Here is an 18182-nt window from a genome sequence, read left to right on the forward strand (position 1 = left end):
AAAAAAGGGGGAGGGTTAATGTGAATAATGGGAATGGTCTGTGATAGGATGGAGAGGAAGTGGGATTTAATGACATGAACAATGGCTGTGCCAGTTGAGAGAGGGTGGTAGCAGCTTGTGAATAATAATGTGAGTCTTGGGCATATGTAAAAGGAAAGGCCTGAATTGTAAAATTACTAGATTAAAAAAAAATGTTGGAAATTTAAGATTTGACAAGAATTGGTTACATTCTTGGTCCTCCTTCAATCAACCCAAAGCCAACAACTTTTCCACCTATCTTATCAAAAGAAGTCATAATCATCTACACCTCTACTAAACATCCCCCCACTTTTAAAAATTACCTCCCATGATTATTTCCAGTGGAATTAGAGCAAGCATAAACAAATAATATGTTCTTCCGTTAAAATAAATTGAGATGCTAATGCTTTCATGTATCGATAGGAGGATAACTGGAGACTGAAATAATAACATTGAGCCTTCAATGCAGAAAAGCATAATAATTTTAAAGAAGCAATATCCTTTCTGAAATCATCCATACATTTTCATGTTGCAGTTTCAAAACTACCGCACCATTCCGAAAAACGTATTTTCCTTGCGGTTTCATTTTTGTGAAACATTATTTATCAGAAAGAAACTTAACTTATCTACATCAGAAGTGAAAATTATGTTACATTTTGTAGACCATGTTTTGTTTTCATATACTTGTAGGCCAAATTAGTCTAGATTGGCATTTTCTACTTATCATGCTTTTACATTGGAATCTAAATATCAGATATCAGTGCAATGGAAGGAGACCTGATATTGGACATTATTCTGCCCTGTCGATTTAATATATAAACAATTTGGCCCTTGTTGCACGTTGGTTTACTTCACAAATTAGAACCGCCAATCTTTATTGCCGCTTCAGAACATTGGAATGTGCTTGAAGTAAATCAAAACTCAAACCTTTCATCATACTTATGTCCATTCTAATTCGTAAATGCCAAACCTTGCATGAATTGTCTGATGAATTATGACCAAGGTAAATACACAAAATTGCTGGAGAAATTCAGCATGCCCCTCAGTGTTCAGTAAAAACCTCTGGTATGTAGAATTCAAGCAACCAGCAACCTCAAGCCACTGGCAAAAACTCAAGGAAAATAAATAAAAACAATTAAAATAAATAAAAATAAAATAATAGGTAAAAATATGTAAGTTTAGAATTGTAAAATTAAATCTTCTCTGAAGTAACACATAAACCTTTGGTGAAGATTCGAGCAAATATTCAGCCAACGGAGTGCCCTGGTCTTGCTTTACTTGTTGCAGCCATATAAATAAAGTTTGAATAAAGTTGTTTTTGAATAAAATGGCCTCACCCAGGATTAAGAGCTGGTTGATGCCTGCATTGGGGTGATTCTCTTAAAGTGTCTCCTTATCCCTGCCTAGTAAGAGACACGCTGGTCAGAAGATTTATCTGTAAACTTGAGAGGGGGTTAATTATCTATGAAATTGATTTGATAATTTTTTTTGTCTTTTGTCTTTAAACTCTTTATTCTTAATGCAGGTGCATTAGTTAGGCATGGTAAGAGTGAGCCTCAAACAACCAGAACATACACTTAACCGGTATCTACCAATTCCATTGGGTGGTAGACACTGGGTTTTGTAACCAATGTTTCAGGACTGAGCTCTTTGTCAAGGTCTAGACTCACTTCTACAGCCACATGTCCTTCCTTGCCTCTTGTTCCATGTGGTTTCCAGTTCCATTTCCAGGCCTCACAGTTTGGCTCTCACATGGATCTCAGGCACTTACACTGCATTGACTGTTGCTCTCTTTGCTTCTCTCACCGAATTCTACAGACAACCCTCGCCTCCATGCACAGATACCAATGGACCCTTCCCCTCTACCTACCACAGTTCTGAACTTCACTTGCCATGGACCTCCCCAACTCTTCATTTTCCACTGGATCCACACATTCATCCATTGGTTCTACACTTACCTGATGCCCATCAAGGTGTGCAAGCTCACCTCCCTCTAGACTGCCACCTCTGCAACATGCAAAGTGGATTTTCACCTCAGTCCCAATGCCCCGCAAGACAGAGCCTCTTTTATGAGCTCTCACCCTGGCTGTAGCTTCCCACAGACCAGACACTCAGATAGATATCTTGACAAAGGGCTGAATTCCAAAATGTTGGTTATATATCAGTAACTCCTTTGGACACAATGGGCCCTGCTGTGTTTCTCCAGAAATTTTGTGTATTTGCTATAATCATAGCATCTGGATTCTTTCTTATTTAATGTGAATTATGACCAATGTGTGGTTTCTTTTCCAGAACTCAAGTGCCTCTTAACTTACTTAATCTGACCATGATGTTCAGGCAATGCATGAATATTGATGGATAACTTAGTCAACTCTCATTAAGTTTTCTTTCATTCTTTCTTTCTTGGTTGTTTTCACATTTTGCTTTCACATCTCTTGGGATCTCCATCTGTTCACATTCCTAATCAGGTAACGTCTGGCCACTAAACAAAAGCACCAGCCCGTGTGGATTTGGGCACAGGGAATAAGTGGCAACTGAATCTTACCTCCTGAAATGCTTTCCTTCATCTTAGTTATTGATCAGTGCCCAGAGCTTGCCTCAAATTTCAGGATTAATAAAGAAACAGAAGAATAGGGATAAATAAAAGAGATATCCCATTAAGTTACAAAGAATGAGCAGCATTAATAACCACACATTGTGGCCTGATAAAATCTTCCTCACATGTACAAATAAAAAGCATGTGGTGAGAAATGATGCATGCTGTATAAGCCTTCTTTTGTAGGATTTTGCCAGCATGCCAACAAACATTTGTAACTTTTCACCATTGTAAACTACATTGGTTCCATATTGCATTTCTTCTATTGGATGTTGTGGCATGTGGAAAGGGTAAATAGAGTGTGTGTGTGTGTGTGTGTGTGTGTGTGTGTGTGTGTGTGTGTGTGTGTGTGTGTGTGTGTGTGTGTGTGTGTGTGTGTGTGCGTGCGTGCGCGTGCGTGCGTGCGTGCGTGCGTGCGTGCGTGCGTGCGTGCGTGCGTGTGTGTGAGAGAGAGAGAGACTGGGATTCAGGGATCAAAGTGTTGGGCCTGTTTGGGAGCTTGCGCCCAACAGCAATTAGTATCTTTTTCAACTAGGCATGATTAGTGATCTGGTGGAGTGGGGTAGGAGGATTTGGCACTGATTTGGAGTAGTAGCCAATTAAGTATTGGGATTAACTTGAAGGGGTTCCAGTGTGGAGACACATTTTGAGAACATAGTTGTCAGGAGGCTGCCCAATGATATTCACAACTCAGAAATGTTGACAGAGGAGAATGATGTAATTTGATAACCATTTGAAGTGGATGTTGCAACCAGGGTGAATCTCAACCAGGAATGGCTTTTAGAATTTCAGAAGTGTCTCCCTTGATGAAAAAGTAATTACAATCATGTCGCACTCCATAAGGAGCACTGAATGGGATAAACACATGCATTAAAATCTTCAGGAATAAACATTTACCCACCTCTATTTCAAGTAAATATGTACAAAAACACAAGTAGGTCTTTGTAGCTATTTATTTCTTAAATTAATCAAAAAGCTGCCGTAAAATATATATCCATGCTTCATAGTTTTTAAAAAAAGAAAAAATACATAACAAATTCGCTAGTTATTGCATATCACCTTTAACGTTTCATCCGGCAAAATAAGTTGCTGTAATCTTTCCCAATATTTATATATATTGGAAACAGTAAATAATTAATCTATTATAATTAATCAATGCCATTTCCTGTAAATTATTTTTAGTATTAATTACTTCAGTGAACTACTTCAAAAATGTTGGGATGCGTTTAAGCAGAAACCTTTCTTGGCCTGTTAAACACTAAATCAAAGTCATTTCCAGCTGGCTTAATGGATGATCTTACAAGGATGGGACTAGCCCGTTATGAATCATTCTAATCATTAGGGTGGCATGGTTCGCACCGCCAGCAATGGGGCTGGGGGTTCGAATCCCGCACTGTCTGTAAGGAGTTTGCACGTTCTCTCCGTGTCGGCTTGGGTTTCCTCAGGGGCTCAGGTTTCCTCCCACCATTTGAAACGTACTGGGGGTTGTAGGTTAATTCGGTGTCATTGGACGGCATGGGCCCGTGGGCCGAAATGGCCTGTTACCATGCTGTATATCTAAATTTACATTTAAAATGTAAATAAATTTAAACATCTGACATGCTGTCAGAAAATGAGCATTTTATGAAATTTACATTTCCTGATGTATTATTTGGTGACTTCCATCCTAATCTGTGCTGTAATTAATTGTTTCTGCAACTTGTTGTAATGTTCAACCTCTATTGTAATCCCATTTTACATAGAGCAGAATTCCAATATTTGAATATGCATTTGTGTTCTATTTTATATACAGAGTGTGTGAAATATGAAACTAGTAGTTGAGAGCCATGTTCTGCAATTAACTCTTATCAATGAAATTATTATTGTTACAATCTCATCAGCAAAAACCTGCCCATCAGTTATTGTGACAATATAATTCCAGGGCGAATTGTGTTCCTGCTACCTTGCATCTGTGTTCCTACAGAGGGTGGTTGAAAAACAGAGTGAGGTCAACCCATGATATTCTCACACATAAAGAGGGGTGGTTTCAAACTCAATAGCCAGAATAATTGTCTTTCTTCTTCTACCATCATAATAGGGGTCACAAAATAGCGAGAGCGGGGGAAGTGGAGGAAATCATTGATTTGAAGTTGGAAAAAGCTGGAAATTGTGCAAGGTTCGTTGACTTCTCTATGACAAAGTTTTGGTTGGATAATAGTAAGATTTCATATGACCAAAATCCTATAGCCACCGTGAGTTGGATTTACATTTTGCAAAGAATAATTGAACCCATTTCTCAAGTTAAGGCATATCATCAAACAACATAGTGAGAGGGGAATCTTAAAAATGGAAGAACAAGATAGATTGAAGGAGAGATGGTGGCTTTTGACAGTCATGCAATCAAGATCAGAGTTGATGATGAGGACCAGCCTATTGGACTGCAGGCAAAATGAAGGGCTGAATCCAGAATGAATTAAAAGAATGCACAATCTGAGGTTATGGATGGATATTAAAATTAATGTGATTTTTAAAAAAAATTAGGCTATGAGTCAGATAGTGTAGGGGCTAATGTGTGGAAGATACTTGGTACAAGTTAGAAAATAGGGAATAGAACTTTGCATGGCCTCCGAGAATGAGTAGCCTTGTCTGGAGTAAAATTGAGGGATTCAGGTATGGAAGAGCTGAGGGAAGGCGAAAGATCAGGCAGTGGTAGAGATAGTCCATATTTATGGCTATAAACTCATCTCGGAGTTAGATGTGTTACCAAACTGCAAACTATCTGGTCCAGCTTCAGAGGAGAGTTTCAGTGAGAAGAGAATACATGGGACCAGTCTTCCCATTGACCTTTCATCCAATTTTGGTCTTAAACTATGCAACAAAGATAAATCTTATGCACTGTTTGACCAAAAACTAATAGTCTGCATGCAATACCAAGTCATTGCAGAAATTGGAGATTGTGGTTCCTGTTGGAAGGATCTCCAATCAAAGGCATTTAATCAAATGCCTTACCACTGGAACTTTCAAATGCAAAAAAAAATTGCTTGGCTGATGTTGAGGAAGATTCTCTCTCCGAATGGTCCTTAATGGACAGTCTAGAAATCAGCATTGATCTCAGTTCAGCCCTGCTGGGGCTGTGACCATCATACATTCCCTTTGGACTGTGTGTTGGCAAGAAACTTGAGAAAGTGATGGGGTTGTCTTGTTGTGATTCATCCCAAATGCTTGCAAAACAAATGCTCTGAGCTCTACTGAACGTTACCAAGAATGCTCACTGATGCAGAAATCAACTACTTCTAGAAATTTAAAGACTAGGTGAAAGATGCCCTCTGAACTCCTTGTAGAAATGAGTGCAATGGGCTACATTCAGCAAAGCACAAGCCATTGTATAGAAGATCCCACTGAAGCTTGCAGCAGGCCATCTCAAAGGCTCTGTGGGGACAGTGTTCATTTGAAATCTTTGGACAGTTTGGTCAGGGAAAATTAGTAAAGAAAAATTGATGCCATTCTGATATAATGTGAATGGTATACTTTTGTAGTATGTAAATGTACTATATGATGTATTACAAAATTATGAATACAGTATACATTTGAAAATAACATATGCAGAGTCAATGGAACAGTTTAAAACTGTTGATGACCGACTTTTGCTTCATTAGTTAATTGCTTTAAGTGTGACTCCCACTTGCAAGCATCCAAAATGAATCGATGCAGCAATACCGACCTTTGACTTATTTCCCAATTTCTGGCCCTAGTTAAAACTTTGGAAGCACATTCAACAATTCCCAAGGCATTTCTGCTCTCAAAAACAAGAATTTCTCATTTGAAAGAGGTAATCAAATTGGATGGCTTTTCTCCGATTTCAACAAACCATCAAACCTATCGCAGGAGGTTCTGCAGCAGGCACTTGTTGTAAAGGAGCGATGATAGCAAGGCAATGTGAACTGGAAGATATTTAACAGTGTACATAAAAAGAGTGGCATGGCTTCTGTAGTCTCGACATTTTGTTTCTATTTATCATGAAAATATGCATATCACTCTGTTGTAAACAGCTCAGCAGTGAGTGAAACATCTGCTGGAAGACAAATACATTATGGTGGCCAACAAGAAATGAAAGTTTTGGAACAGGCTATACATATTAGTTAACTGAGGCAACTGAGCACCAGAGAACTTGCTTTCCTTAGAAATCTCTAAGTAACCCAGAAGAATAAACACAATAATGTAAATATACAGTGTTTTTCTTTTCCCAACTGAAAGAAATAAAAGGGTTACATAGAAAATTCCCAATCTTAGGTTAAATATTTAAACATATTGCATTAATGAATAGGGTTCCTCTTTTGTGACTCAATGTCTACTCAAGGAATGTGCAGGTGCACAGGTGGATCTACTAAAAATAACAGTGAAGGCAGCTGACAAAGATTAAACATTTTCAAACATGCTTTAGCTTGAATCCAGATAATGCCAGCAGATGACTCATTATTCAGGTTGATCTGGAGAAGCCCTCAAGGTCTTTTCTATTCCTGGACCTTGTACAATGGCGTGTCACTAAATATTCTCTTTTTAGTTTGCTGCTGAGAGTTTTCTTGTTAGATTTTTTTATCATCGAATGTGGGCAAGAAGATTTTTTTAAAATTCTTGTAATTTGCTGGAGCTGAGGATGAGGCTTTTAAAACTGACATCCCACCAGAGTGTGATAAATGATTCAATAAAATTAAATCAGTGGTTGTCTAGTGGATGCAGAATCTCCTTCTCATATGAAGACAAAATTCTTTTCACTGTTCAAGAACATGAACCCAGTGCAGTCTTCAAAAGGCCATAGGTCGAATCATCATGGTTGTGGACTTGAGGGAATAGTGCGAGCCTTTCCAGTAATGCCACTTGATCCCATTAAATCGAATTGTGTTCATACCACCAGAGTAATACATGCCATTCAAGTTCGATGGGCCACAGGCCTGAAACCACCATCCTGTAGGCAAAGCAGATGACACAGTGTCATTTAAAACACCTCCTTCTTAATTACATTAGAATGCAGCTGTCTTCTTATTGGGAAACTTACCGGTGTCAGAGAATAAAAACCTTATATGCATGGTTCACTGTGCAACAAACTCTTAGGGTGCCTTATATCATATAGTAAAAATGATAAAAATTCCTTATTATTGGTAGTGGAAAAATGTGAGTATCGTTATCCGGATAAGAAGTTCTTCATCTCCGTGAAGAGCACTCAATGGATAATGGCAAATTGTTGAGAACGAGCAGCTGAGTGAGGTCAGAATCGTTGAACCCACGCCAACCCTAAAGCAATGATTTGTCTCAATAGTACACTTATCCCAATTTATTAACCCCACATTCCCTTCAATGTCACCAGATTCTACCACTCACCCTAGGGGCACTTTACAGAGACTAATTTGTTGGGTAACTTGTATGTCTTTGGGATTTGGGGAGAAACTAGAGCATCCGGATGATACCCATTGAATGGACGATATCCATATGGTCACAGGGTGAATGTACCAGACACTCCAGAGGTCAGAACTGAACTTCAGATGTTAAAGCTACAAGGTACTTTGCCAACCAATTAATAAATAATATCTCAATGGTAAGAAAAATAACAATCATTTTAAAATATGTTAGATCGACTTAAATGTCTAATCCAGGTGAAAGCACAAAACTTTAGTCTTTAATCTAAAAAAATGTAATGCTACTCATCACACCATTTTCCAATGTGAAGAGAGTGGATTGTGAGGTTACTAATGTTTTAGTCTCAAAAACCATATCTGAATTAATGGATGCTTACCAGGTGGCAGGTTCAGATCAGCCACTCCCCACTCTCGTGAACTGGACATTTTAACAGGAACGATAAGACACAGTTGAAGGAAGGGATAAAAAGGAGTTCAAACAAAAATGCTGGAGAAGCTCAACCTGGGCGGCAGAGTTGGCAAAGGATGGCATGGTTAGAGAAGCAGTTAGCACAATGCCTTTACAGTGTCAGCGATCAGGACCAGGGTTCAAATCTTTCTGTAAGGAGTTTATATATCCTCTCCATGACTGCGTGGGTTTTTTTTCCAGGGGTCTCCGGTTTCCTTCCACCGTTCGAAACGTATTGCGAGTGTAAGTCAATTGTGTGCAAATTTGGCACCATGGACACATGAGCCGCAATGGCCTGTTCCATGCTGTATGTCTAATTTTAAATTTAAAGTTACACAGTGTTCTTCATGCAGCAAATATAAAGGTACAAAACCAACATTTCAGGCATGAGCTCGTCATCAAGGAGCTTTCTCACTTAAATGCATAAGGACTATCAGAAATTAGTTTGAGACAACTGCAACCTATTTCCTATGATAATGTCATGCAATATAATTATGGTCAGAAAATGTAGAGATGGCAAATTGTCTAAATCGTGGGCATCAAAATCCAATTTGCTGCAATGTTCTCATCACTGTTTTCACCTCCATTATGCTGAGAAATATCTCACAAGACATATTGACTAAATAATTAATTTTTAGATTATAATTCAAAAGACCATGGAGAATAATTTGCTTTTCCTCCAAGTTTTAACGTGGAATCTTCCAATAGCCACCTGAGAGGTCCGATGTTCCTCAGTTTGAAGTCTGACTGGAAGATGCCATCCTCTATAGTGCAGTCCTTCCTCCATACTGGACTGGACTGGTGACCAAGATACTTTGGTCAGGTCTGTAGAGCGACAAATCTCCGAGATGCCGCCTGTACAGATTGTACTCTCTGCAGCTACCAGGGGCTTCTCAGATTTGCAGAAGTAACAATAAAGAAAAACTTTAAAGTGCGTCCTTGTGAATCTGCTTTATTTCAAATTGATAGTTGTAGTGTGGGGCTTTCTTAAATTAAAAGCACCAGAGAAGAGAGAGACGAAGGACCAGGAGCTGCAAGAAGAAAATCAGAATGTCCTTGAACAGATATTAAACAAAAAAGAAATTATTGCAGGGTTGACTCTGCCAGGCATTCAAACAGTCTATGTGTCCCCTGGCATCTCCCTCATTCCCAGCTTCAAAATATCCTTTCACTTCAGAACCCACTGTATCTGCTCTGCCTTACACTGTTGGTGGGAATGTTGCAATTGCATGTATTAAAGGAGTTGGGGACAGCAAATTTACAACTGTTTATGTTGGTTTCTTGCTTCAATACCCTAACTTATGGTAATGTATTAAGCTAATCAGACATGCACATAGAAACACCTGTGAAATGAAATATGTAAAATGTTGCCAAATTAGTTGTGTAATATCAGAGCATGCATTTGTATTTAATTATAGACTACAAAGACTTGAAATTTCAAGCAACATAAAAGGAAATTAGGTCATCTGCAAGAAAATAGAACTTTAACCATTCCTTTCCTTTCGTGAACACTAATTTACGACCCTTCCCCAGCATTATAGAATTTGAGTAACAAAGAAGTAACATTGCTTTAACAGAATATTGCCAAGTTGAATAAATGTGTAAGAACACAGCAGGTGCAATTTAAAGTGGAAAATGTGAAGTTGTAATTCACAGAAACATAAAGAATAATCTATAAACAATGTTCAAAGGTGCTTGGTGCAAAACACGCACACAAGTGCACAAGCACACAAATAGACCAACATTACGTATGCAGGACAAGTATTCATGTTTACAAATAACTAAATAAATATTGCTTTGTAAATATGGAAGTCCAGGATAGTGAATGTGAGCAGTTCCTTTGGTCATTCAGCATTCTCACAGCCTGTGGGAAGATGCTGTTCATGCTCCAATTATACATGGGTTTGGTGAGACTGCCCTTGGAGAATTCTCAAGATTTTCTGTGTCCTACCTAAGGAGAATATACTTCCCATTGAACGATGATGGTGAAGAGATTCATGTCTGGTTCCAGTGATGTTTTTGCCAAAATGAAGAGAAATTGAGGAATTAAGGTTTATATTTTTTTTTAATTTAGATATACAGCACAGTAACAGGCCCTTTCGGCCCATGAGCTCCCACCGCCCAATTATACCTACAGCCCCGGGTACATCTATTTTGAAAGGTGGAAGAAAATTGGAGTAGCCCGAGGAAAGCCCACGCAGACACAGGGAGAACAAACAAAGTTTTTACAGACAGCGCAGGGATTTAAACCCTGCTCCTAATCTCTGGTGCTGTAACAGCATTGCGCTAACCACTACCCTAACCATGCTACCACCATCTTTATCTTTACTCTTTATAGATTGGAAAGATTAAAGGCAATTTCATTGAAATGTGTGAAATTCTTGCAGGGCTTGACTGAGTGAATGCAAGGAGGCTTCTTCACCTCGGCTGACAGAAGGGGTCACAGCTTCGCATCAAAGGCTGTGATAATTTACAATTGAGATGAGAAATTTCTTCACGCAGCATGTCTCTTCCCAGGTAGCAGTGAAAGCTCAGTCATTGAGTGGATTTAAAACAGTGATTGATATATTTCTGGATATTAAGTGAATACAAAATAAGGGAAAATGCGGGAAAATGGAAATCAGCCATGATCTTGATGAATGGTGGTGAAAGCTTGAAGGATTAAATAGCCTAAACCCGCTCCTTTTTCTTATGTTCCTATTGTATTCAATCGTCAATATTTGTGTAAGATGTCAGTAAATCTCACATGCACATTTGTAAACCAATCTGAGTGAAGAAGTCATTTGAAAAGCAGCCAAGATCTTATCAGAGTTGATGGGCTGCTATGCTTTTTCAAGGAAGATTTGTGACTATCCCTGTGGTATAACATTTTAGTTTATATTTACTGAGAATAGTATGTAAGCAACTGAATGCTTCAGCTTATGGACTTTCTTTGATTGTAATAAAGAAGGCTGCAGAACTGTGCAAGTTCTCAAGAAATTGACAGAGGGTTCAGAATTTCACCAATAAGCCATGTATATAGATAAATCCATGTGTTGCTGTCAGCTCCATGCTGTAACGATATTGCACAATATTGGTTGTGCTATAATTTCAATCACTCAAACCAGACCATTAATTATTACCGTATCTTTAATGGTGTAAAGATTAGTAGTTTGGACTGACAAGAAGCTTCTGTCATTACATTGGTTAGCCTATCCAATACGACTTGATTTTTTCTTTACCAACAAATAGTACAAGGTCTAACTCTGTAAAAATTAGCTGATGTATTTTCCAGACTTCACCTGGTTGGAGCTTCATTGACTGTGTGATTTTAGCTTGTCAAAGGGCACCTTAGAAAGGAAAATCTTAGTGCTTTAGTAAGAACTTGAGCCAATGCTTCAAAGAGCTTCTGAGACTCATTTTCAGTTTAACTTTATTACGGCAAATGACCCAGGCAGCATAAAGAAAATGGAACTCAGGCCACCCGAGGTGATGGTGTCCATAACTTGATTAATTTTAACATCAGATAAGATTCAATGGTACTGAGGGCCAACAATTTTTAAAAGGGTAAACAAAAGGCCTTGAAGAAAGAAGTATAATGGATTGACGGAGAGAATTAAGGCTAAAAATAATACTTTGAAAAGATATACTGATGGAAGCATAGGACAAAGCAAGTCTGACTCTCTTTGTTATTTATTATATCTCCTTTTGGCCTCATAAGAGGCAATTTGTCTCTTCACATCTCTTGTTGTGATAAATGCTCCTTTAATTCATATGTTTTGGACATGTCCTGGCCTTGAAAAGTAATGGAGAGAGATTTTTCAAACTCTATCTTTAATTCTTAATGTAAATTTAGAGGCTAATCCTTTGGTCGCTCTGTTTGGTACAACTGGAGAATGATTTTAACTCCATTTAAATGTTGTACTTTGTCTTTTGCCTCTCTGTTGGCTGTACGTGTGATTTGGTTAACATAAGAACATAAGAAATGGGAACAGGAGTCGGCCATCCAGCCCTTCGAGCCTGCTCCACCATTCAATAAGATCATGACTGATCTGATCATTGACTCAACTCCACCCACCTGCCTTTTCCCCATATTCCTTAATTCCTGTTTTATGTAAAAATCTAACTGAAAAAATTTAATGAAGTCGCCTCAACCACTTCCCGTGGTAGAGAATTCCACAGATTCACTACTGTCTGGGGGGAAAAAAAAAGCAGCTTTTCCTCATCTCCACCTTAAATCTACTCCCCTCAATCTTGAGGCTGTGTTCCCCTAGTTCTGGCCTCACCTACCAGTGAAAACAATTTTCCTACCTCTATCTTATCTCTCCCTTTCATAATTTTATATGTTTCTATAAGATCTCTCATTCTTCTGAATTTGAGTGAGTATAATCCGATGGAAGGATACTGCTCCGACAACTCATGCTCAATGGCTGAGGGACATTACATCCTGTTTAAATTTAGAAAAGATAAGTTACTCAATTAATAGCTCAAATATAAGATTTCAAATGCTGTGGGGACTATTCTTGAATTATTTTCACAACCTCTAGGCATAACATTATTTTTGAATTTTAATATTTGCTGTTTTATTTAATGACCTAAGTACATATTTTCTTTCGTCATACACCTTGGGTTAGGGGATACAATTTAGAATTATGCTATATGTGGAATTTCTTTCTTTCTTTTTGTTGTTATTTTGAATTATGATTGCACTACGTGTTGCATAATTTGGTGAGTTAGCTAATTTGTCATTAATATTATGCATTCCATATATATATATGTTTATTAGTGAATATTAGTAAAAATATTTTAAAAAAGGATCTCAGAGGAACCAATCAATCCATTCCCCCCCACATATATCCCAAAAATTACAAAATTGAGACATCTTAGACAGCTGATCAGAGATAGCATTGTTGTAGATAACACACACAATAACAAGAAACTTATAGAATGCTAAACCAGATTATCAACCTGCAACATTAACTCTCTTCCTCCTTCGACAGGTATGCCTAACCTGCTGAGTATTATCAGCATTTTTTTGGTTTAATTTGGACTTCAATTATTTCTCCGTTGATTAGTAAATGGGTTATGGAAAATTGAGTTCCAATGGCTTCAATAAAATTAAATTTTGGAACTGGATAGTTGCCTCTCCATACAAATAAGGAACTAATTCCTTTGGGCGATGATATCTGCACAACTTCTAAATCAACCTAAGCATTGTAAGTAAGAAATTCACAGGATCTTTTGGCACTAAATCCAAAAACAGACCAAAGATTAATGTGGAACACTCACATTTATCATGGAGTCTCTGGATGCTTAGAGACAGAGTTGTAGAGCTCTGCAGCACAGAAACAGACCCTTAAGTCCAATTTAGCCATGGAAGCCCAGTTTGCCTCTCTGTTTAGTTTCGTCCATTTCCTTCTGCCCCTGTCCTCTCCATGTATCTATCCAAATGTTGCAATTGCAATGCCTCAACAGCTTCCTCTGCCAGTTCATTCCACACAAATACCATGTTCGACACACGCACACACACCATAACCCAAAATCAAAATAAATGCTCAACTAACTTCAGGAAAAATGCAGACAATTTAATGCATTACAACACTGATGTGGAAGTGAAAAGATGGAGCAATTTTCCACTACAATCCTCATGAACAACATTAATGTACCAGATTGGATCTGGTACAGTAACAGATTCACCACTGATATCAATAGAGTGGAAGAGCTGTAAATAATGATTCATTTTGATTTAATTTGAACTGTTTAATCCATTTACACTGTTAAATTTTTAGGATCTGAAAAAAAGCAAGCAAAATTAAATTTGTGTTTATAGTTTGAAAAGCTCAAATAATTTTAATAGTTTCAAAATCTTTTTCAAGGCTGGTTAATATAAAGGAAGATTGGCTTGCTGCTTTCTTCAACCCTCCAACCCTTCCCAACCCTCTAACTCATTAGTGCGGCACAGTTTGTGTAACTGTTAATCCAGCACTATTACAGGGCCAGCGGCCTGGGTTTGAATCTGGCACTGTTTGTAAGGTGTTTGTATATTTCCATGTGCCTGCATGGGTTTCCTCCAGGGGCTCTGGTTTCCTCGCACCCTACAAAAACTTATGGGGTTTGTTAAGTCGATTGATGTATATGAGTGGCATGGTCTCGTGGGCCAGAGGAGCCTGTTACCGTCTAGTTAAATAATAAACAAAAATCAATACATCACAGAAGACTGTGCTGATTCATTGGGCTATATTATAAAGTATGAAGTACATTGAAGGGTGCACTAATTCCCACCAGGGGAACAATGTCCCATGCCCAGACTTACTTAGGGAATGAGCAGCGAGAAAATTCTAAGGCTGTTCAATACTGGCAAGTGGAAATCAATGCTGAAGAATAATCCTAAGGACCAATAATTGATGATGACTTCATTTGTTGCATCCATAGCCCTATCTTAGAATACCTTCCAGTGTATGTGATCCAGGTAACTTGTTATATCCTGGGAAGTGACAAGGAACATGATCAGCCACAATCATATTAAATGGAAGAGCAGGCACAAAAAGCCTGGATGGCCTTTTCCAGCTTCTATTTTCTATATTTCTAGTCAGTGAAATGATGGATTAGATGTTTTTGAGGTGGAAAAAGGCATGCATGAGAGCTTAAGTGGCATGCAGATTGGCAGAGACAGAAGACAAAGGATGTTAGAGAAGGAATTAATCAGTCTCTGATTTGGAGAATCTGGGTCAGATGTTTATGGCAAAGCTGCAACCTGTGATATCAAGCAGAAGTAAAAAGGGCAGTTGCTTATCTTTGCACTCCAATGTGACATGGCGAATAGATTATTTTATCAGAACACTCTGAAGCCTGATAGCACTCACTGATCATCCAATCTGGATTGGACAGGTAAACCATTGTGCGGCAATTAAACTCAGTTGAATGCTAATTGATATGAAGGAATAAAGGAAGGAATAATGCTAGTGGGCTTAACCATGATAGAAGGGAGAATGGATCCTCCTGGAGACAATGGCATCCAACATGTTCACAGAGGAATGATTGAACAGATTGATGGAAAAGCAGGAGGTCCTTGAATCTGGCGGCTTGATTACCATCTTGAAATTATTTCAAGTATTTGTTTTTTTTTATAATGAATCATGTGACATTTATGGATTGGAATCTGTTCCATTTCTGTGCTTGTAGCAGTTGTCACTCCAGACACCAGCAGATAATAGGCTCGATATCATTGATATGCAATTACGTCAACACCGAACTAGAAGATTAATGACTGTGAAATTGCAGCTGCAAATTTAGGAAGGCAAGAGGTGCATTTCTGAGATATTCCAGCCCCTGTATTTATTTATAAGGATTTATAGAGTTCAGCTATTGTTTAAAACTAAGTATAAGCAAAGACTATTTCTGCCTTTAAGATGGATAAGTAGTTAATTAAGCATAATTTTCAGCAATTTCAATTTAAAGTAAATTAATACCACTCCAAATGTCAAGCAGTCTACAATAGAAATACAGAATCAAATAACCATAGAGAAAATTTAAACAATGTCTTCTCATCTGTGGGAAATGAAGCTGAAGCATTGCTGAGAATATCTAATTATCATTTTGAAATTATTTTCCATGCATTTACAGAATGTGAACATCCCTGACAAGGTCAATGTTTTATTGTCTTCCTCCAATTGCTCCTTGGTTGGTAGTAGATGCCTTCATGATTTGCTGCTGTATGATACAGAGTAACAGAGCACTGAAGAAGGACTAGTGACCTTTGTAATCTGTTACAGAGCCATTTAAGACGTATTCCTCTGTTCCTCTCCAATATCTCTGCAAATCGTTCCCCTCATGCATTTCACCAAATCCAAGGTTTATAAGAATTCATATTCATCAGCCTTCTATCCAATAGATGCTAGATCAGGAACCCGATGATCTACTTAAGCTGACGCTTCAACTCAGCCATTCATTCATTGATCATTGGGCACACCTTGATGGGACCTGGCTTCGCAATCCAAGTCCCTGCATACAGTACGCGTGCTTGAGGGGGGTCTGAGAAACCAAGGTCACTGGTCATCTGCTTCAGTTGCATTCTGAGGAAGCCACAGCTTCAGAATATCATTGACTGGCAGTAATACTTCTCTCAAAGCTGTTTAGAAGCTTCAACTATTTCTGAGATTCAGATTAATGTAAAATTATACAATTGGATGTGAACAAAAAGATAATAATATTTAAAAATAATTATTGAAAATAAAACAAAAAAGAGAAATAAGTGAAAACATTAAAGTTAAATATTTATTTTTAATTTCCTTTTCCAAGTCTCCAAATATGTAGGTTTAGAAACTTCATTGATGTTAATGGCATTCCTAATCCCAAAACAAGGCTTTATTCCTGACTTAATAGCTGAAAGCTGGTTATTCCCATTGAAATTGTCCACTGCACAATTCGCATCTGCCCCCATGTTAATCACAAGCAGGCGATTAATTTTGACGTGTTCTTGTGGGCTCTAAATGTACTGCTGGAAAACTAGGATTACAATAATTGGGAGCGATGATTCTACATTCTTATTGCGAAGTGCAGGTCACGCATAAAATTTCTACTTTATTCTTATTATCAGGCTTTCATAATTATTTTGCACTGTTTCTCAGCAACAAACCCCCAAAATAAATACTTTTAAAATAATCACAGTATAGATTTGTGCTTGCTACTTACACTGGACAGCATTTTTTTTTCAAAAGGTTTGCTTCCTGAAAAGAAACATTAAATTAACTTTTATTGAATTTACCAAGTTTAATCGCAAAATGATGCTATTACATTTCATTAGTTTAAATGACCTAAAAATATTTTGCCGCTAATTTTCATTTATACTCAGTGTCTGATGTCCTTTCGTGTCAGTTATTGACAATAGTCACCCAGCATTGATGGATTTCGGGTTTTTCAACATTATGACACACTATGGTCATAATAACGTAGTTGCCGTTACCTACATATGATGAATCACCGGACAGGAGTAATCTGCAGTCAGAACTGGATAAAAGGACAGCTTAGGTTCAGCTCCCTGTACATGAGCTCAGCTGCAGAAGAATCGGGTGTAGAGCTCCAAGGAGAAAGCTGACAACCAACGAAAATGTAAAGCTTGGAAAATTGGATTGTCGAACATGAAAGCATATATGTAAAGACAAAGAAGATAGGGAGAATCAATCACCAATTTGCATGGAAGTCATGCCTTCCTGCATGGAAGTGGTGGCCAAGTTCACATCTACAATTGCAGATCCAGCCACCAGGCATCATACAAGCAGATAACAAATATGATGAGAAGTTCCTTATATGCTCACTTGAATTTGGTCCACTGTTGAATAAGATGGATAATATGGCCTTGGCCTCACTTTCACTTTTCTGACTGCATTCTATTACCTAATAATATTGAATGATAGGGGCTCCTCTGTTGGCTAAGAGAATTTCAAAGATTCAGGATCCTGTGTGGGAAGTAATTCCTCCAACATAAATAGATGCCCCTTGTTCCAAATATATGTACCTTGTCTCTGAATCCAACATGAGTTTGAGTAATCTTGACATTTCAGCGCCTTTAACAGATTCCCACCAGGATTACTGAGAAATTGAGCCAAGGCTTTGATAATTGCTTCCCAGAAAAACAACACGAGTGATCTTACCAATTCCAAACCCCTTGCTGTCATCTGTCAACCACTCTGTCTGAATAGCTGTCACTTTTGGTTGGATTGAGCAACTTGAAGAGATGGTTTTTGACTGGGTT

General features: G+C 38.1%; 1 protein-coding gene across 6 annotated transcripts in view; it reads right to left on the reverse strand.

Moving 5' to 3' along the window:
* Positions 1–3595: 3595 nt before the first annotated feature.
* Positions 3596–18182, reverse strand: part of LOC138741554 (angiopoietin-2-like) — a 193407-nt gene continuing 178820 nt past the window's right edge. For 5 of the 6 annotated variants that reach the window (XM_069895799.1, XM_069895798.1, XM_069895809.1 and 2 more), the window contains one exon: positions 3596–7556. In XM_069895799.1, the coding sequence (XP_069751900.1) occupies positions 7396–7556 (161 nt within the window). In that variant the 3' untranslated portion in view covers positions 3596–7395. Of the gene's footprint in view, positions 7557–17122; positions 17158–18182 lie in introns of all 6 variants that reach the window. The other variant, XM_069895800.1, reaches the window with a different exon arrangement.

This window comes from Narcine bancroftii, chromosome 8 (assembly GCF_036971445.1).
Source record: "Narcine bancroftii isolate sNarBan1 chromosome 8, sNarBan1.hap1, whole genome shotgun sequence".
NCBI classification, from domain to species: domain Eukaryota; kingdom Metazoa; phylum Chordata; class Chondrichthyes; order Torpediniformes; family Narcinidae; genus Narcine; species Narcine bancroftii.